At 40.9% G+C, this 20,733-nt stretch overlaps 1 protein-coding gene across 2 annotated transcripts in view; it reads left to right on the top strand.

Moving 5' to 3' along the window:
- CPNE3 (copine 3) overlaps positions 1 to 20,497 on the top strand; it is a 70,176-nt gene extending 49,679 nt beyond the window's left edge. For both annotated transcript variants that reach the window (XM_040993581.1, XM_040993573.1), the window contains exons 9-16: positions 2,235 to 2,321; positions 3,494 to 3,553; positions 4,015 to 4,148; positions 7,979 to 8,033; positions 8,111 to 8,162; positions 13,944 to 14,077; positions 15,796 to 16,032; positions 17,421 to 20,497. In XM_040993581.1, the coding sequence (XP_040849515.1) occupies positions 2,235 to 2,321; positions 3,494 to 3,553; positions 4,015 to 4,148; positions 7,979 to 8,033; positions 8,111 to 8,162; positions 13,944 to 14,077; positions 15,796 to 16,032; positions 17,421 to 17,531 (870 nt within the window). In that variant the 3' untranslated portion in view covers positions 17,532 to 20,497. The remainder of the gene's footprint in view (positions 1 to 2,234; positions 2,322 to 3,493; positions 3,554 to 4,014; positions 4,149 to 7,978; positions 8,034 to 8,110; positions 8,163 to 13,943; positions 14,078 to 15,795; positions 16,033 to 17,420) is intronic.
- The last annotated feature ends 236 nt before the right edge of the window (positions 20,498 to 20,733 follow it).

Genomic DNA, 20,733 nt, shown 5'->3' with positions numbered 1-20,733 from the left:
TTTATTGGAAAGTCAGATTTACAGAGAGGAGAGATAGAGAGAAAGATGTTCCATCTGCTTCTTCATTCCCCATGTGGCTACAACAGTCAGAGCTGAGCTGATCTGAAGGCAGGAGCCAGAAGCTTCTTTCAGGCCTCCCACGTGGGTGCAGGGTCCCAAGGCTTTGGGCAATCTTCGACTGCTTTCCCAGGCCACAAGCAGGGAGCTGGAAAGGAAGTGGAGTAGCCAGGATATGAAACAGCTCCCATATGGAGCATGCAAGGTGAGGACTTTAGCCACTAAGCTCCTGTGCTGGGCTCCCAACCACAGATCTTGCACATGCTAGTGGTTACTCTGACCCAGCTTGGCATAGCCCATCCCTTCTCTTGGCCTTTGCCTTTGGATGCTGCAGCCTGACCTGTCCCAACCTTCCCCCAGTCCCAACTCTGGCTGGCAGTTCCTGCAGCCTCGCCTTGTCCAGTCTGCTCGCATTTCTGGCTCAAGCAAACTGGTAAGTGTAATAGCCTAGCCTGGCATGATCCACACTCGAGCTTGCTCCTGCACATGCCAGTGAGTCCAGCCCAACCCAGTCTGTCCTGCTCCAGAACCAACCCTCACACTGGCCAATGGGTGGAGCAGCCTTGCCTGGCCTGACCAACACTCAGTCCTGAATCACAAGCTCATCAGTGGGAACTAAGGCCCAGTGAGGGGGTTTCCCAAGTTCCCCCACCAGGCCTATTCCCAAACCCAGATATCACATGTAGGTGATAGGCTGTTATAGTCTGCCCCTGTCCGAGCCTTTGTATGAGCTCCTAGATGTTGTGGCCTTAGCTGCCTCTACACCCTGATTTTGGGTGTGCCCTCAGGGTCTGTGGCATGGATCTGCCTGGCCTGCTCCAAACACCAGTACCCATGAGTGTTGGAGAGTACCATGGTCGTGCTTGCTCAGTCAATCACCACCACCCCCCAATCCCTGCTCTTGAGCACACCAGCAGAAATTGCAATTTCACATGGGTGGGCCCACGTATCCTCCACAGAACCTGCTTTCCCCGACCTGGTTCTTTGGTGTGCTGGTTAGTGTCAATGGCCAAGCCTAATGTGAACTGTTCCCTGTTCTGACACCCACTGACAGGTACTATGATCTAGCACTGCCAGATGGGCCCCCAGCCCTAGCTTTTGTGTGCACTCAGTGTGAGGTGGTGGTCAGTGTGGTTGATGTGAACTAGCCCAAATCTATTCTCTCACTTGAGCAGGTGCATCAGTGTGACCATGAAAGGTCCTCTGGCGTCCCCCCTCCAAACCGCTCATGTCAGCAGTCTTGTTTACCTGCAAGTACAGTGGTCTTGCTGGTGGAAGTCCTCCAGATGTCATTCCTCACCTGCAACATACTCCCTCCTTCCTCACATCCCCATACCCCTTTCCCTGAGCAATCCAAAGTATCTGTTGCTGGGAGCATATGAGTTCCCCAGGGCAGCTTTCCCAAGCCCAGTCTGCTGGTGCGGTGGGTGGAATGCTGGTGTGGAGCTCTGCCTGCTCACCAGAGACCCAAGATCATAGATGGGTTCCCAGACCTGCTCCTGTGGCATACGTACAGGTCTGGGACGTTATCTCTCCACTCACCTGGGACACAAGTGCATGAGAGATTCCAGGCCTGCCCCATAGGCTATGGGGCCTTTCCCTCCCATCTCCCAGGACTGAAACGTGTGTGATATTAGACCCGCTTCCATAGCCCGCATTGTGGGTTTCAAACTCTAGAGCTCATGGAAGAGAGAGAGAAGATGACAGTGCCTTTGGCTCCACGTTTCTTATGTATTTCTAATATGTCTTCCCTATGGAAAGTGATGATCTTTGGATTCGTAGGTTTTGGTTTCATATATTTCCACACTGTCACATTGAGTATTCTCCATCTTTTCTAAGTAGCGTATTTTTGCTTTGGTAAACAGCTGAAAGTAATGTTTTATCTCCTTTATCATAAACAGGAAAGATTGTTACTGAGGACATATGTAAGGAAATTACTTATAGAAAAAATTTGTACTTAGAAACCATTTTAAGAGGAATACCATTTTTAGAGTATCTTAATTGATGGAAATTTAGCTGGTAAATATTTAACATAAGGTGGTATTGTACAGTTGTTTTGGAGTTGCCTTTTGTAATAGAATTTTAACAGTAGTTTTCTGGTACAATGTCATTTAAACTGACATCAGCATTTCTGATATTATTAGTGAAAATTAACATTTTCTGTTCTCTTCCTACAGATTGAATTTGAATGTATAAATGAAAAAAAGAGGCAAAAGAAAAAAAGCTACAAGAATTCAGGTGTTATCAGTGTGAAACAGTGTGAGGTCAGTGAACCTTGGATGCTTATCATGTGATGAAATGACATTTTGAGTTCTTCTATTAATATGAATTACTGCCAACAAATGTATGAATTTTAGGCAGTTGAAAAACCATATGAACATCTGGTCACCTATATGGAAAAGGGAATAGCAAGCAATAAAGAAATCTTTCAAGTAACTTGGCTTCCAAGGCTTGAAAATTTTTATGTTGCATGTATAGTTTTGAAAAGTATTTGAAAGAGTGGCTGGAAAGAGAGAAAGAGAATGAACTTCAAATCACAGGATTATTCCTCAAATGCTCATGACAGCTAGGCCTGGGCTAGGCCAAGCCAGGAGCCTGGAACCCCGCACAGGTCTCCCAAGAGGGTGGCAGGGATTTGAGTCCTTGAGCTGTGACCTCATGCTTGCCAGCAATGTGTTAATGGGAAACTCTGGGTAGCAGGGTAGCCGGGACTTGAACCAGGGACTCCAATTTGGATGTGAGCATTGCAAGTGGCAGCTTAAAACTGCCATGCCACGTGCCTGACCCAGCTTGAAAACTTTGTAACAAAGGAATATCTGTAAGAAATATTACTGTTTTTATTAACTGAGGAGCTATGGGACATCACGGTATTTTCCCGGCTTATTTATATAAATGGCGTGACTTGGCACACTTGTTCTGTCATACTCCGAGACAGGATGTCACAAGGATAGGGAACAACTGGAATTTTATTTTGACATTTTGATTATTATGGCTGTTAAATATAAATGTTAGACAAAACTTAAAATGTGCAATTGACTGTATGTCCTCTTTGGCTATTAATATTCTAATCTTAAAATTTCTACAATTCTTTTTGAAGATTTATTTGATTTGGTTTTACTTGAAAAAAGTTATGGACAGAGGGGGAGAGATAGGGAGCTGGATAGGAAGTGGAGCAGCCTGGACTTGAACCAGCACGCAGGCAGCAGACTTACACATAGTAGCAACCCTCTAATTTTTTTGATGTCAAATATTACTGATTTATGCCAGGTAGACGGTATAGGAGCACCTTGAACTCAAATGCAGTAGTGATTTCCACCTGTTTTTAACATGTGCTGTTCAACTCACAACTCTTAAAAAAACATACCTAGAAAAAGAGCTTGTTGTTGGTTGTCTGCAAGGAGAATTTAGGTTTTAATGGCTTGATATTTACTTTTAGATTACAGTAGAGTGCACATTCCTTGACTATATCATGGGAGGATGTCAGCTGAATTTTACTGTAAGTAAAAATATCTTCCATGTTACAGTATTCTTTCTTTTACTGCTAAGCTGACTTTGTGATAAAATTTGTAGTCTGTTGAATATGGGCTCCTCCGAGACCTTGGATGAGTTGTTGAGGTTCATCATGAAGTTTTGGCTTTATTCATGTAATCTTGTTCTTCTAAAGAAAAGCTGATACTTACAGACTGTGGTTATCCTATGGTGATTTAAGGGATAAGAAGTGATAGTTAAATACATTTGCAAGAAGTTATACTGAAGTCATGTGTATAATAACTCATGACTAAAGAAAGCTATAATAATAGGGACAGGAGGTTGTTTTATATTGAAACTGTGCTTGTTTAATTGTTGGGGGAAATACTGGTAGATAATGTGTAAGAAATGGCAGTAGCAGGCTTGAGGATGAATGCATCCCCTGCTATAATTTTCTTGGGTATCAGGGCTGTCATCGTTATTTGGCAGGTGGGAGTGGACTTCACCGGCTCCAATGGTGACCCAAGGTCTCCGGACTCCTTGCATTATATCAGCCCCAATGGTGTTAATGAATATTTGACTGCTATCTGGTCTGTTGGACTGGTCGTTCAGGATTATGATGCGTGAGTATGACTTAGGGAAAACTAAAATGCTCCTTTTCCTAAATGTCCAGAAAAGGCCTTTTCTGTTCTTTGCTAGTACTCTGCTGTAGGTGGTGGGATAAGAGTGTTTTAGTTATTTATTTCTTTATAAGAGAAGCCTTTACGTTTTGATAGCTTTTCATAGCATCTAAGCACAGTTTTCAGGCAAATGCAAATGAAGCCGAAGCAATGGGGTCCTTTGTAGTAGCAGGCAATAATTGCTAAATATATTGAAAAGTTACTGTGTAGAATATTTTGTTACATGATTCAGAATTATTTTAATACTCTGTTATTTAAGAGACCCAAATCATTTTCAATAAAAATAACTGTAAATGTAATAAACATTTCAAAGTATAACAGTAATGGGTTTCCTTTATAAAAATAATATTTGTAAAATTACTGTCCCAGACTGCCACTTACAGTTAATAACGAAGGAATAATGAAAGAAAATTAATGGTGCCAGCATGGTGGTTTATAGGTTAAACCTTTGCTTGAGTCTCTGGCATCCGATATGGACACCACTTGAATCCCAGCTGCTCAGTTTCCTGTTTAGTTCCCTGTTGGAGGATGACCCAAGTGGTTGGGCTTCTGTGCCCATGTAGGAGATCTTAAAGAACCTCCTGTTTCTGGCTTCAGACCAGCCCAGCTCTGGCCATTGCAGCCATTTGGAGAGTGACCTAGAGAACTGAAGATTTTTCTCTTGTTCTCTGTCTCTCTGTCTCTGTCTCTCTCTTTAAGATTTATTTATTTTTATTGCAAGGTCAGATATACATAGGAGGGAGAGACAGAGAGAAAGATCTTCCATCTGCTGGTTCATTCCCCAAATGACAGCAATGCCCAGAGCTGAGTCAGTCCGAAGCCAGGAGTCTGGAGACTCTTCTGGACCTCCCACATGGGTGCAGAGTCTCAAAGGCTTTGGGCCATCCTTGACTGCCTTTCCAAGCCACAAGCAGGGAGCTGGATGGGAAGTGGAGAAGCTGGGATTAGAACTGGCGCCCCTATGGGATCCTGGCGCATGCAAGGTGAGGACTTTAGCTTCTAGGCTACTGTGCTGGGACCTCTCTTTTACTTCCTTTCCATCTCTCCCTCTTCTCTGGAATTCTACCTTTCAAATGGAAATAAATAAATCTTTAAAAAAAAAGGAAAAGAAGAAAGTTAACTGTATGGAAATCAAAGTACTCCTAAGTATCCCTTAGATCTAAAAAGAAATCACACTGCAGTAAAGGACCATCTATAAATAAAGAACAAAGAGAAGACTGTATGAGGTTCTGGCAGCTTAGTTGCCAAATTAATCCAAGAAATGTTTCTTTGCTAGTTCAATAAAACTTAGACAAGCTTTTGTCCACACTGGCCTCCGTGGAAAGGAAAAAAACATATACAGAGTTCTAGTTAAGAGAGAGCGACTATAAGCACAGATTCAGGGATAAATAATTATAAAAACCATGCTACTACTTTGTAAACTTTTATGCTTTTATATTTGGAAAATCGAAATGAAAGGATTATATTTTAGGAAGCAGTAAATTACAAAGCTAACTCAAGGGCAAAAGACCAGAACAGAACAGGAACACAGAAGGAATGGAGCAGGAACTCAAATGACCATTCTTCACTGAGCCACCAGGCCGGGACAGTTTCAAACAGAAGTTAACAAGCCTAAAAGGAGTGGGTTGAAATCTGAATGTATCAATGGGAAAAAAGCAGAAAATTGTGAAAGTTTAGAAAGGTGGATAGAAAATAAGAAAACACAAAATAAGAAAGTCAGCTTCCCACTAACCAAAAAAGCTGGTATTCAGAAAGATTATAGTGAAGTCAAAATTAGAAATGGAATAAAATTAAAATGAATTTAGTAAAAAATGTAGGATCTTTTGTAAGTAAGACTTGAAAACTGTACAAAAAGACAAGGAAGAAAGCCTGTTTAAATGGAGAGATACACCACCATTTCCAGACTGGTAGATGCCATGATAATGCTGTAAAATGTAGAAAGTTTTCCTGGACACAATAGCCTGTTAACTAAAGTTCTCGTCTTGTATGCACTGGGATCTCATACGGGAGCTGGTTTCGATCCCGGTGTCCCCGCTTCCCATCCAGCTCCCTGCTTGTGGCCTGGGAAAGCAGTTGAGAACAGTCCAAAGCCTTGGGACCCTGCCCCCATCTGGGAGACCTGGAGGAGGCTCCTGGCTCCTGGCTTCGGATCAGCTCAGCTCTGGCCATGTGGCCAGTTGGGGAGTGAACCAGCAGATGGAAGAGCATTCCCTCTGTTTCTCCTCCACTCTGTATATCTGAATTTCCAATAAAAATAAAATAAAGATTTAAAAAACAATAATTGGAATTAAAATTGCTATACTCCTGCAAGATGATCTAGAAATGATCTAGAATGAACAATGAATGTGCCTAGTTTAAAAATTTTTAAGAGAAAAAAAGGGTCTGCATTGTGGCATAGTGGATTATGCTGCTGCCTGTGACACCAGCGTCCCATCCATACACTGATTCAAGAACTGGGTTCTCCATGTCAGTCCAGCTCCCAACAAATGTGCCAGGGAAAGTTGCAGAGTAGGGCCCAAGTGCTTGGGTCTCTTCACCCTAAGGTGATGCAAAAAATCTGTTTTCTGGTTTCTGCCTGGCACAGTCTTGCCGTCCTAGCCATTTGGGGAGTGGGCCAGTGGATAAAAGAGTCTCCCCCCTTCTCTCTCTCTCTCTCTCTCTCTTTCTCTCCTCTAATACTGCCTTTCAGATAAATAAAAACTTTTTTTTTTGGGGGGGGGGAAAGGAAGGGAAATTGTTCTAGCAAATATTGACACAAACTTATTTAAAGCTAGAGCATGGGGCTAGTCCATGTCTGAGGAAATCAATCAAGTTGTCTTTTTTTGTTGTTGTTGTTGAAAATCAAGCTGTTTTGAAGTAGAGATACATGGGGGAAGGAAAGAATGGATGCTGGCAGAGAGCAGCACTTTCTGCCTCGCTCATTAGTCCAAAGCATTATCCAGATGAATTTACAGTCATTAATGCTGAAAACAGTGGAAGAAGAGATACGTTAAAGACAGGCTACATAGCAAAAAGTATTTCTGACATGAGGTCGGGTTTAGCTTCAGTAAGATTTAATACACAGGAGCAGGCATTTGGCCTGGTGGTTAAGATGTCTACATCATGTTTTGGTGTGCTTAGGTTTGGGTCCTGGCTGTGCTGTTGGTCTCACTTCTTGCTAGTGCGTGTCCTGGGAGATAGTAACTGATGGCTTAGGAAGTTGGGTCCCTGCTTCTGTCCCATCCTGGGCTATCTGCCTTTCAAATAATAATAATAATATACTCGGAAAGAATTAACAAAGAATATCCCTAGTAGAGAAAACTACTTTTGGTGTGTCATAATAATGGACCGTTGGGGGAGAAAATACCTATAGGTAATACTTAGCAGCCATTCCTATGATGTCACGTTGCGTATTAGGGTCCTTAGTCCTTATCCTTAAACCCTTAGATCAAACATTCATATGTTTTGCTACACAGTTAACACAGTTGTCCAATCAGATGATGTGCATCATTTAAAAATGTAGGATAGGAAAACATGAATATAAATTCTGTTTTTATAAAAATACGTCTGGAGAAGGACGTTTTTCTCAGTGTACAGAAAAGTGATTAGAATGAATGTTGTCAACCAGTAAGATTGGGTCTGTGGCAGTTACCATGGGTAATCTTTTTTTCTCTTAATACTCTTCTAGAATTTGAGACTTGGACAGAAAGGAATTCACAGTGATTTATTATGAGTGAAGATAAAGCTGTTTTCTATTTAAACAAAAAATAACGTTTTCCCATTTTTCCTTTCAGTGATAAGATGTTTCCAGCTTTTGGATTTGGTGCTCAGGTGCCTCCGCAGTGGCAGGTAAGAGACGAGCTCGTTTGATAGCTTGGCGTCCTGGAAGAGCAGAACTGGTCTCACGTGTGCTTCTTTTGTGACAGGTATCGCATGAGTTTCCAATGAACTTCAATCCAGCCAATCCTTATTGTAATGGTAAGAAGCATGAGGAGTTTAAACTGAAAGCCTTGCTGGTCATGGTTATTTATTTATTTATTTTCATGATTTGAAATCATTCAAATGCAAGCTTCCTTTTGTGAAGTATTTAACTTTCTGTCATAAAAGAAGTTGTATGAAGTTGGTGCTTAGGGTGACAATGACAGTTGATTGTGACAGAATCCAGTGCCGAAATATTGAAGGTTAGAGGCCAGGTTCTTTAGCTCCTGAAGTTTAATAGAAAAACAGTTCTGTTTGGGTGTATATCAATACAAATATTCATATATTGAAAGTGTTTTCAGGTATAAGTAGATGTAAAAATAAGCCTTCATTAAAATGAGTAATTCAATACACAGATCTTTTAGAAGTTTTGTTAGATTCTCACTCTGCAAAGGAGAAGTGTGCAGCATTTAATTGCTTGTTGCTCATGCAGTGTTCTGTAAATGGTGTGAGCAGCCTTGCTCTGGGTGGAGGGGATTCGTATGCCTTGTTACTTTTCTTCTTTAACCTCAAATACCCGATTGCTCCCCCCTTCTTTACGATGTTGAACAATCAACCTGACATGCCAAGTCTCCCACCATAGCATGTGAGACTGAGAGGTCTGGAGGAGGGAAGGTAAATGTGGAGGCAGAGGTAATTGAAGATTCCAGACAGTAAGCGCGTTGTCTGTGAAGGGCCCTTTTGAGCTTTACACAACGTATAGTTTGCTATCAGAAGCTGCTCTTTTCTCCTCTTGCTAGGCAGTATGCATTCAGCAGCAGAGCCTGGGGCAGTGTGCACTGGCCTGCTCTCCCTGAGGCCCCGTACTTTGTGCATACGATGCAGCAGTCTCCTGAGACACTTCCACTGGCTGGTACCAGCTCCTTTTCCTGGCCCTTGGACCCTGAGCATACTGTTCATTTCAGAGAAAGGTGCTTTGTGCTTTTGGTGAACTTGGAATAACTTTTGGGATGTAGTTTGATTAGCTTTTATTTACATAGATGGCATAGTTTATGTGATAATTCGTCTCAGAGGTTCAGTTACCTTCCGAGTAATATGTACATGATTTTGGGCTGCTCATTAAGTGTGATTTTTAACTTTTGATTTATAGTCTTGGGCTGCTCATTAAGTGTGGTTTTTAACTTTTGATTTATAGTCTAAAAAAAGATCCACTTTAGATTGTAAAAAATGAAGAGAGACTACAGAAAAATGTTGCAGCTTTATTTTAAAGCACGGAATTTTGATCCCCATTTCTTAATTATTTATTGAAATTAGTTACCTAGAGATAATAAGTCTCACATGCTCGTTTAATTCTAAGGGAAGATTTCAGCATAATGCAGTCTTTTTTTTTCTCTTTTTATTTTAATTTTTTTTGGTAATCTTTCTCCACATTTTATTATTATTGCAATCATTTTACGATACAGTTCCATATTCCCTTATCCCCTCCCCAATTACCTCCCCCCCCCCAGTTCCTCCACATCATCACTAACACATAGCTCTTCATACTCAGTCATATGTTCATCTTTGCGGGCAAGGACAATGGCAGAGAGTCCAGAATCCTATTGTCAAAATATAATATAAACAATTTCACTATAAGTCCATCTTTGTCTGGAAATAGAAATGCGTACCACCCTGCATCCTCACATCTGGTTATTAGTCTCCATTACATAACTACTGTACATTCCCTTAAATGAAAAGTCATGATACAAAATCAACAACCGAAAGAAAAATAGAAATTCACAGTGCCATGAAGTTAAATGACATGTTACTAGATATGACAATCTCCACTACACTACTACTTTACCTTCCCTTAAATGAAGAGCCACAAAACAAAATCAACTTCCGGAAGAAAAAAGAAATTAACAACACCAAGAAATTAAACAACATGCTGTTAAATGTCCAACGTGTAGCTGAAGAAGTGAAAATCAAGAACCTTCTTGAAGAAAATGATGCCACTGTATGATCTACGAGTCATTGAATGATCCAGTCAGAAGAAGGTGTCCCGAAGAGATGAAATCAACAGAAAACAACAAAACCCATGTGATAGAGTTTCCGCTGATCTTTGTCGAAGGTGTCTCCTCCAGACAATAAACAAATGGGTTTTGTTTTTTAATCCAGTCTACTATTCTATGATGTTTGATTGTGCTTAAGCAATTTATATTCAGAGTTTAATACACATAGGTGGTACTTTGGTCCTGTCATTTTAGCAATGGGTTGTTCATTGGTTTAGTCTTCTGTTGTCATTGTACTGGGATGTTCTTCCCATTTGCCTTTGGTTTTGGTAGGTGCTATTCCTTTTCTCTCTCAAGAGAACATCTTGAAGTATCATTTGTAGGGCAGGTTTGGAAGAGGCAAATTCTTTTAGCTTTTCTTTACTATGGAAGAATTTTATTTCATTTTCAAAGATGAAAGAAAGCTTTGCTGGGTATGTTATCCTAGACACACAATTTTTTTCTTTTAGAATCTGGAATATGTCACTCCATTCTCTTCTTGCCTATAGAGTTTCCTGTGAGAGATCTCCTGTGAGCTTAATTGGCCTTCCTTTATATGTCAATTGATGTTTTTCACGTGCACATTTAAGGATCTTTTCCTTATGTTCAATTGAAGAGAGCTTGATAATCATGTGTCTTGGTGAAGATCGCTTTTGATCAAGCCTGTTAGGAGTTCTGTGTCCCTCCTGGATCTTGTTTCCCAATTCTTTCTTCAGATTAGGGAAATTTTCCTTGATTATTTTATTAAATACATCTGCAAACTCAGCTTCTCTTTCTGCACCTTCCGGGACTCCCATAACTCTTCTATTTGGCCTCTTAATAGTGTCTTTCAATTCTTGAATACTCTTTTTGGTCTGATCCAGCTCTGCTTCCAGCTTTTTGTTTGCTTTCCCCTGGTGACAGGAGATATCTGCCAATTCTGAGATTTTTTCTTCTGCTTGCTTCATTCTATTTTGGAGACTCTCCACTGTACTTGTAATTTGCGCTACTGTGTTCTTAATTTCTGATATACCAGCCTTGATTTCCTTTACTGCTTCCTTAAATTCTTTGAACTCTTGCATGAGCTTCTCATTTTTGACCAGAATCTTCAAAATGAGTCTTATGGATTCTGTGTCCCCCATTTTCTCGATGTCTTCCTCAGTTAACTCTGAGGTTGGCATAGGGTTTTGCTCCTTTGCAGGGGAGTGCTCAGTAATATTCATTGTGCCTTTGTCTCTTCTTTTGCTCTTGATCATTGTACTTCTGGTTAGCAGAGTCTTCTTCCTGGGGCAGGTTTCTAAGCTGTGTCACCCACAGGTGTACAATGCGATTTTACTTATTGCAGTTGGCACACAACTTTTTGCTTGCAGCCACTTGTGCCACAACCTCCAGCAAGTTTCAGGTCTTGGTTCTTATGTCAGATATCCACCGTGGTCTCCACAGCCACAGCTCTTGGCTTACCACTCTCCACCTCTTGTGATACCATGCTGAGGCTGCACTGTTGTCTCTGCAACCTTTCTCCCACTTCTGGTTGGAGTGGGTCCCAGGATTAGAGAGACACCAAGTGTCCTATCTAGTTAGGTTGTTGGTTGTTGGTGGTGCTGATCTTGTCGGAACCTGTTGGACGTTAGGTCTGGGTGCCACACAGACCTGTTTTGACCGGTACAATGTCACAGTCAATATTATTTTCCTGTGAGACCTCAGCAGTTCACTGTTGTCCCCTGCAGTCCCAAAGCTATTGCCACAGTGCACAAAATGGCACCCAACGTGCTATCACAACAGTTCTTGATCTGCTGGTCGTCAGATCCGAGGGCTACCCAGACCTGCCCCGGATGGAACCCGTAGAATGCCACGTCGTTGCAGTTCGCTGAGTCAGAAATGAGCTCACTTCCTCTCAGAGCATGCTCAGTCCTTTCCCTTGCTCTTTCCTCCTTAGGCAAAATGGCGCCCAACTCAGCTCTTGGGGACTGACTGGGCTATGAAATTCACTCTGTTCTCACACAGCCTGAGATTTACTGCTCTGTCTCTGCTCCTGGTCAAATCAAATGGACCAGCAGGACAGACAGTTCTCCATCTGGGTTCACCTCCCAAGCTCCCAGTGACAGTCCTTTCCCACCTGGTTGCTGGTGGAGTTCCAGCTGCTATTGGAGTTCAGATTGCCGTGCTGGAGTATCGTTCACTGCAATTCCACACTGCTGTGCCCTCTGCTTTCCTGTGTCTGTCAGTCTGCAGGTACCTCTCTGCTGTTGTTCTGTCCTTTCCTATTTCCTGAAATATGTCCTCTCTGCTTCATCCTGATTAAATGTTTCTCCATCTGATTAAACGTGTCCTTACCCTATTCTGCCATCTTCGTAACACAGCATAATGCAGTCTTAATTGAGGAATTGAAGGCTAATTCTATTTGTGAAGAAATCTATTTGAACTTTCAGATTAAAAAATAAGTTAACATGAAGAAAAAAAATAAGTTAACATGATAGAAAGGAAGAAAGTATTTCTGTGAGTTTGGGCTTCACTTAGGACACATTTCACTGCTGGCCAATGCTGTTGTGGCTAGTTGTGATGCTGTTGGACCGACTGCTGGTTCAGCATCACCTGCTGAGCAGCACAGCACCTGTACATGCATTAGGCATGTTCTCCAAGGTTGTTCATATAAGTGCATGTTCCTAAGTCTTAAGTGACTAGTGGGAGTTGATTGGAACTTAAGAGAATTGTATGAAGCTAATACCAAATATGTGCTGCTCTTTCTTATTCTGTGTTTTCTATTGGGTGTTTTTGATATGAGTGACCTATTCTAATTCATGCCGAATTGGTGTGTGTGTGTGTGTGGTGTGTGTGTGTGCGGTAGACATCTCTGCTGATCTCACACAGTGTGATGAGGAACCCACCTTCTTCCTAAACATGTGTTATTAAGGCTGCGCTTCAACGAGCGTGTATAGGGACATGCATTTCATCAGCAGTGCTTACCTGCAATGATCATCAGCTTTCACTAGGTTGTGCTGTTGTAATGAACAATTTCTTGTTCTCAATGGTTGATCATGAAAACAGTTACTTCTTGCCCACTTTACATGGAACGCTTGCCCACTCTTATGTAGAACAAACATGGAGTGTTCTGCTTCAATGGCAGAGGGAAGGAACAAGAAAGTTGGAGAAATAGATTTTTTTAATATCTGTTCCCACCTGGCTGTCATATCCATTGTCATGCCTAGGTTACAGCTGGTCAAAAGGCCCTATCTTTGTCAGGAAGCACTTCAGCTGATCCAGGGGCAGCACCCCATAAACAAGCACATTAGTGATTCTGTAGTAAAATGCAGTATCTGGGAGCGAATATTTGAAACGAATACAGCTTACCAGTTGAATATGACACAGTTCATGTCAGGCTTAACTTTTCTGTTACTGAATTAACATTTAAATCAATTAATTAGAATTCAGATTAGGTTTATAGCCAAGCAGTTTTTATAGACATGCTGGATTTATACACAAATACTGTGTTATTTTATCAGCAGCTTTTTCATTCACTGTATCATCGATTCTATAATGCAGTACTTTTTTCATGGTTCTTTTTCCATTCGTATCACATTCAGAGTCACATCAGAATTAAGCAGAAATCTTAACAACCCTGCTGTGACAGGGTAATCACTTGATTGAGAAGAAATGCCTTCTCCTGCAAGAGGGCAGAGTTTATACGTTTCTGCAATGAAGCATAGTAATGGAATTTTTTAGTATAAAGCTTAGAAGAACTGCCACAATGGGTTGTTTGATTACTTAAAGCACTAGATACTGATATGGGGTATTTAATTAGCCAATATTTTTAACACTACCTTTTCTGATTTAGGAATCCAAGGCATTATAGAGGCATATCGGGCATGTCTTCCCCAGATCAAACTCTATGGACCAACTAATTTTTCTCCAATCATCAATCACGTGGCCAGGTTTGCTGCTGCAGCCACCCAACAGCAGACGGCTTCTGTAAGTGCTCCATGGCCAGGGGACAGGAAGAATGGGGATTGGTGATTGCTTCTGGGACCATTTTCTTTGTTAGTTGGTCTGTTGGAATATCATGGGAAAAAAATCATTCTTGGTTTGAGCATTAGAATAAGACATAAAAACAGTGCGTGTATTCATAAGTCTTTCTGTCTTGAATAAATTTTTTTAGGGAGGTTCTACCAAAAATGATAATCATGTATCTTCTTTTGAAAGCAAGCTTAAAAAATGAAGGTTTGATAAGATGTGCACTGATTCTTGTTGCAAGATAAGTTACCATGCTAAAGAGACTTGAATTAGCTGCCCATTGTCTAATAGACCTACAATATCAACTCTCCTTCAACTTGTGTGCACTCAGAAGCAGTAAGGACTAAACTACCTCACACAACAAAGTTCAATCAGGTGATTCATGTAAAGTGTGCAGTGCCTGTGTCAGACTTAATACTCAACACACAAAATTACAAAATTGATTCCTGTTCTAGGCTTAAATGGCCCAGTAGATGGTTGTAACAACTCTATGGAATATTTTTCTATTTTCTAAAACATTTTATCAGAGATTACAGAATTTACAGGAAGATTTCCCTCTTTAAACCATGTCCATTTTTAAAAAAGTTTATTTTACTTCTGTATTTTTTTTAAGATTTATTTATTTATTTATTTATTTTTATTGGAAAGTCAGGTATACAGAGAGGAGGAGAGGCAGAGAGGAAGATCTTCAAGCCCTGGTTCACTCCCCAAGCGGCCACAATGGCTGGAGCTGTGCCAATCTGAAGCCAGGAGCCCAGAGCCTTTTCTGGGTCTCCCATGTAGGTGCAGGGTCCCGAGGCCTTGGGTCATCCTTAACTGCTTTCTCAGGCCACAAGCAGGGAGCTAGATGGGAAGTGGAGCTGCCAGGATTAGAACCGGCGTCCCTATGGGATCCTGGCACGTGCAAGGCGAGGACTTTAGCTTCTAGGCTATCCTGCTGGGCCCACTTCCATACTTATTGGATCATTTGTGTGGATTAATTGATTGATTGCTTAATTAGTGATTTAAGGGGACTAGAGAGAGAGACCTCTCTTGTTGCTTTACTCCCTAAATGCCTGTGATGGGATTTGGACTGTGTCACAGACGGGAATGGGACTGAATAAAGGTCTCCCACGTAGGTGACGGGGACCCAAGCAGTTCATGCCATCATTACTGCTCCCAGGTTCTTCATTAGCAGAGAGCTCGAGTTAGAGCTAGAGCCAGGTATCAACCTCAGGTACTCCAATAAAGGGGAAGATACCTTAATTGGCTTCTTAATTACTAGACCAAGTACACACCTTGCCTGATCTTTTGAGAGTGGAGTTGTCACTCTCTGCCTTGATCTGTGTTTCGTCATACTTACTGTTTCAACTACTTAAGTGCTTATTCCTTCGTGTAGTAAAAGATAAATTTTCTTTAGGCATTTAGATGCCTTGTTTCCAAGTTATTTTGCCAACCCTATTCTGTGGTGTCTGCACTTTTAATGAACCTTCAATTTTTCTAAGAGCCAATTTCCTCGGCAACAGAGAGCCTTAGCATCATTTACGCAGATGGTATCCTGGGTGAAGACTGGCAAGAAAATGAGCCAGAAAGATGCTGAACGACTCATCAAGCTGGAGATGTCATTAATCATATCTTATTGTTTGGAATGTTTGACCTGCTTAGTGGATGTATCTTTTTTTTGTTTGTTTTGGCAGCAATATTTCGTGCTCTTGATCATCACTGATGGTGTCATCACAGACCTTGATGAAACCAGACAAGCCATAGTCAATGCTGCCAAATTGCCCATGTCCATCATCATTGTGGGTGTGGGAGGAGCTGACTTCAGTGCCATGGAGTTTCTGGACGGTGATGGTGGAAGTCTCCGCTCCCCATCGGGGGAGGTCGCCATCAGAGATATTGTCCAGTTCGTGCCTTTCAGACAGTTCCAGAACGTGAGTACCAGTCCTCGTGTGTCTTTTGCAAGCGAGAGCTCTGATTGGATTTGACATTGCCGTATCAGCATGTGCGCCTGTGTGCTTTCTACAGTCTACATGATGAGTTGTTAATTTGATATTGGTGTAGAGGTGTATTTGTTACCTTAGTGATAACAGGGAAAAAATCAATGCAAGATATGTTGAACTTTGCAAGCTGCACATTGGTTTGATGAAAATCTCTCTGAGGAGTTTTTAAAACTAGTTTTCTCCAGTGGTAACATTCTATAAAAACTGTAGTGCAAAATCACCACCAAGGTATTTACATGGATGGGCTCAGGGTACAACACAACAGCAGTAGCTCAAGCTATCCTCCTGTAGCCACACTCACCTTCCTTCTACCTATATCCTTCCTTTAGTGCCTGTAGACCACTAATCTCTTCACTTCTATGCTTTTCTGATTTCAAGAATGTTCTAGAAGTGGAATAATAATATGTAACTTTGGAGGTCTGGCCCTTTTTTCGCTTGGCATAATTCTGAGTCACCCAAGTCTTTGCCGGTATTCCAAGGTTTGGATGTATCACAGCTCAATCAACTCCGCCACTGAAGGGGAGCTAGGCTGTTCCCAATTTTTGTCCATGACACATGACAATGCTGTAAGCCTTGAAGTGGGAGTTTTTGTGTGAACATGTGTTTTTATTCCTGTGGGATAACTACCAGGGCAATTGTCAGATCATATGCAATCGCATGTTTAACTACTAAAGTAACTGTTAAGCTTTCCCAGGGTGGTTATACCATTTTATAGTCCCATCTTCACTGAGAGGGAGGGAGAGTGTGTGTCTTCGCAGTGATGTAATAGTTGTGTATCTTCCTTATTGTGATGGTCACACAGGTGAAGTTGCATAGGCATGCACAAATGACTGAAATCTGAATAAGATCTGTGAGTCTGTTTCAGTGTCAATTTTCCAGTTTTGATATTGTCCTGTAGATATATAAGATGTTACATTTGGAGGAAACTGCTGAAGGGTACTTGAGACTTCTTGGTGTTATTTTTGTAACTTTCAATGTATAATCCTCTCAAAATCGAATGTTTTTCTTTTTAAAAAAGTTATTAAACAAAAGGAAGGAAGGCTCTATATTTGAAAGCTAAAGAATAAAGCAAAATCATCAAACGCCAAAAAAGGTCTTGGTAAGACTTAGCAGGGAAAAATATAGCAGTCACAAAGAGCATCGGTTACTTCTCTTCTTCCATATTTGGTGGACTTTTCTGAAGGAATGACATAAACCTAAAAATAAGGAATTACTGCTTTTTAAATGGCAAGTGGATTACCACCTCCCCCCCAAGTCTCAGCAAAAAAGCCAGTAGAGATTCAGTTGCTAATGGTGATTTTGGTTTTGTTTCTCACAAGGCTCCAAAGGAAGCGCTTGCTCAGTGTGTCTTGGCAGAGATTCCCCAGCAGGTGGTGGGCTACTTCAACACATACAAGCTCCTTCCTCCCAAGAAGCAAGCTGCAGCATAAAAGGAGCTGTGCCTACCTCAACAGAATCCTTGCGCTATGTGGAGCAAGGGCATCTCTCACCCAACATCGTAATCTGCTGTGCTGCATGCATATCACATGTTACGCTCTCAGCATTTGCAGTTCTCTGTATCGTGTCTGTTACATAAATTTTGTGCTTTCTGGGGGGACGGTGCGAAATCCACCTTTGCTGTGAATTTAATGGTTGCTAATGATTTATGGTAATTGCAGTGAGACTATTTGAATGAGAAATTAGTGTGGGGAAAGCTGATTTTGTTGCTGTTGACTTTCATAGGATGAAAATGTTGGTTTAAGATGTTTCCTAGTAGAAAGAATGCAATTCCTGGGATGGTGTTATTTGCCACATGTTATTTGCAGCGAATGTTTTATGTGCTGATGTCCATACCTGATTGTGAGAGCTTAACATTGATGCCATTTAACTTGTTCTTTAATCTTGAGTCTAGTCCTTTTGTTTTGGGGGCAGAAATTGCTCTTATATGGTACTTGTTTGGTTGCCACAATTTAATCACTGCACAGTTTATAAAATGATATGTACTCAGTTGAGATCTCATGAAAAAGAAAGGCGCAGGCAGACTTTAAAACACATAGTCAACAAGTAAAAAGCACCTCATTTGAGGAAGCCGCTTTCTATTGCCTTTCTTGATCTTTCATTTTTATTACGATTCATTTAATTGGCTGAACGCAACTCTTGGTTTTCTGTAGATGAGTGTATCATACATAGGTTGTCATGAATTCCACATTATTAGATTATTTTAATTGCAGTTTGTTAAAGTGGTTCAGACTGCTTTATCCAAGAAAGCTGCAAGAAATGAATTTCCGAGTTCCATTTCCTTCTAATAATGAAAGATTTACTTATAAAATAAACAGTTTCTATCCATTCCTTGCTAATGTGCCATACAAATTTAAATATGTTCTCCTTTATAGAAGAGCAGGGTTTTTTTTTTTTTCTGATTTTAAGCTCATAATACAGGTAATCTACTAATAAAAGTGATATTTTATATTTTGATAATGTATTGCTTTCTACATGCAGATGTATTCTAATAAGCATACCTGGTGTAACTACAAAAAAAAAAAAAAAAAGAAAAAAAGAAAGAAAGAAAAGAAAAAGCTAACAAAGATCAAGACCAAAAACCCTTTTCCAGCTGTTACGGTAGGATACAGTGGCTTCATTATGCTTTTTTTTTTTTAATTTTTTCCTTCTTATTGTCTAGGACATATTACTAAGTGAACATTGTAGATTTCATAACAGATTTTGTAACATTTTATTGGCCACCTGTGGGAGCCAACCCTGTGCATATGCATATTTTGCTCAATTCTCATTAACAATTTAGCAGGACGATTGAGTGTTTTATCGCGTTTTCTGGAGTGAATGCACACAAAAACCCGCATTATAACCCACGCCTCTTGGTCTCTGCTATGACCAAAGGAAGTGAGCTGTGACCCATGAGCAGCTTTCATTCTCCAGAAGCAGCTGGTTGCCAAAGTTTGACTCAGGAGGGATCTCCCTGCCACCCTGGCTGCTTGGCCCGGGGGAGCAGTTGCCACTTCCCCAGTGGACCATTTAGCCTCTGAACGTATGCTGTCCGACTAAAGACACCTAACTAGCAGTCTGCTCCTGCAGAGCGTGGCTTGCTAGTCATTGTAATAGTGTCAGTAGAGGGGTAGAACACTGAGCAGTCCTGCCATTGTTTGGAGCTGATGCAGTCCCAGACGTGCCCATTTGATGCCCTGAATGCCTGGAAGCAGCTTGAGTAGGTTGCTGTGATTTTCCCAGTTCTCTTTTTATATACCCCTAACATTTAAGAAAATGGCTTACGCATGTTCTCAAGGTGTGATGCAACAGATTAGACGCGGAGTTCTTTCTTTGCTGCTGGGGCAGGTGTCGCTTTGCCTGACCCTGTTTATGCAGCTCCTCTGTAGCACTCCTGACTCCTGCACAGGGCCTTGGGAACTGCTGCTCATGAGCTGTTGTTTTCTCTTGGCCCCATATGCACCTTGGTGGGCTTGGTTTTGCCTTCATAATTGTATGTTCTGATTTTGCCCAATTCTTCCCTTTTGAAAAGGCGTTTTGTAAAAAAAAAAATTTATTCAGCCTTGATCAGGTTCATAACTAGATGTTATTATTCATAAGAGCTGTGATTCTAGGAAATTAGGATAATTGTTGCCCTTTCCTCAGTTTTGAATGAAAGCATTTATAATTTCTAAATCATCATTTAAAAAAATTCTTAGAATTTCAACACTTGACCTTATCACATCCTGATCTGTTTTTAAATTAAAATAATCTTTTGCCACCATTCATTCAACTGCCATTTATTTTTTTAAAAACACTTAAAGGAAGTTTAACCAAATTGACTTTCACGTCTCATGTAATGAGATGTATTACAAATATATATTGGAGTGACTATACCCTGGAAACATGTAATGTTCTCACATAACCTGTACTGAAAAAGTGGCACACCAGCTAGTTCAGTTCTCAACTTATGGTTAGATCTGAAATTGTAAGACCATGAAAAATGTTAAGTGTGATTGGGGATTGACACCTGTCTGTTTTGGCAGTACCTTGGGCAAGGCAGCTTTCTGAGGTGCTTTAATCCCACTGCTGCTTATGATATATTATGACTGCACTTTGCCTCTGAATTTGCAAATTTCCTGGACCGTCGTATTAGGTAGGTCTCACCTAGTCTCAGTAAGTGCATAGTTGACCATTGTGGAAGGGACACACAAGCAAAACCATAAATTTGATGAAATCATGAAACTCCTGTGTCTAAATGAATATCATACTTGACAATACATGCATGTGTTACTAATATATGAACTTATATTACATATATCTCCCATTTGAATTCCCTCTGTATAAAGTGATTTCTTGATATGACACAGTTGTCTCTTGGTTGTATTTTCATTCTTTCTTTACATATTATTGGAAAAATGGAAAAATTAAAAATAAAGTGTCTTAATTTGTTTTTTGCCTCTGTAACAGGATACCGCACACTGGGTAATTTATAAGCAAGAATTTGGGTTACAGTTTGGGGACTGAAAAGTACAAGCGCATAGCTCTGGCATCCAGTGAGGGCCTCTGTGCTGTTAGAGCATTGTGACACGCCAAGTGAGCATGATTAAGACAGAAGAAATTGGGCTGAACTTGACTTCTTTTTAAATCAGGAACCTGCTCCCCCAATAACTA

This window comes from Ochotona curzoniae, unplaced genomic scaffold (genome assembly GCF_017591425.1).
Source record: "Ochotona curzoniae isolate NIBS_2020 unplaced genomic scaffold, NIBS_Ocur_1.0 contig_1071, whole genome shotgun sequence".
Taxonomy (NCBI): Eukaryota; Metazoa; Chordata; class Mammalia; order Lagomorpha; family Ochotonidae; genus Ochotona; species Ochotona curzoniae.
This window is presented reverse-complemented; position numbering and strand designations above follow the sequence as displayed.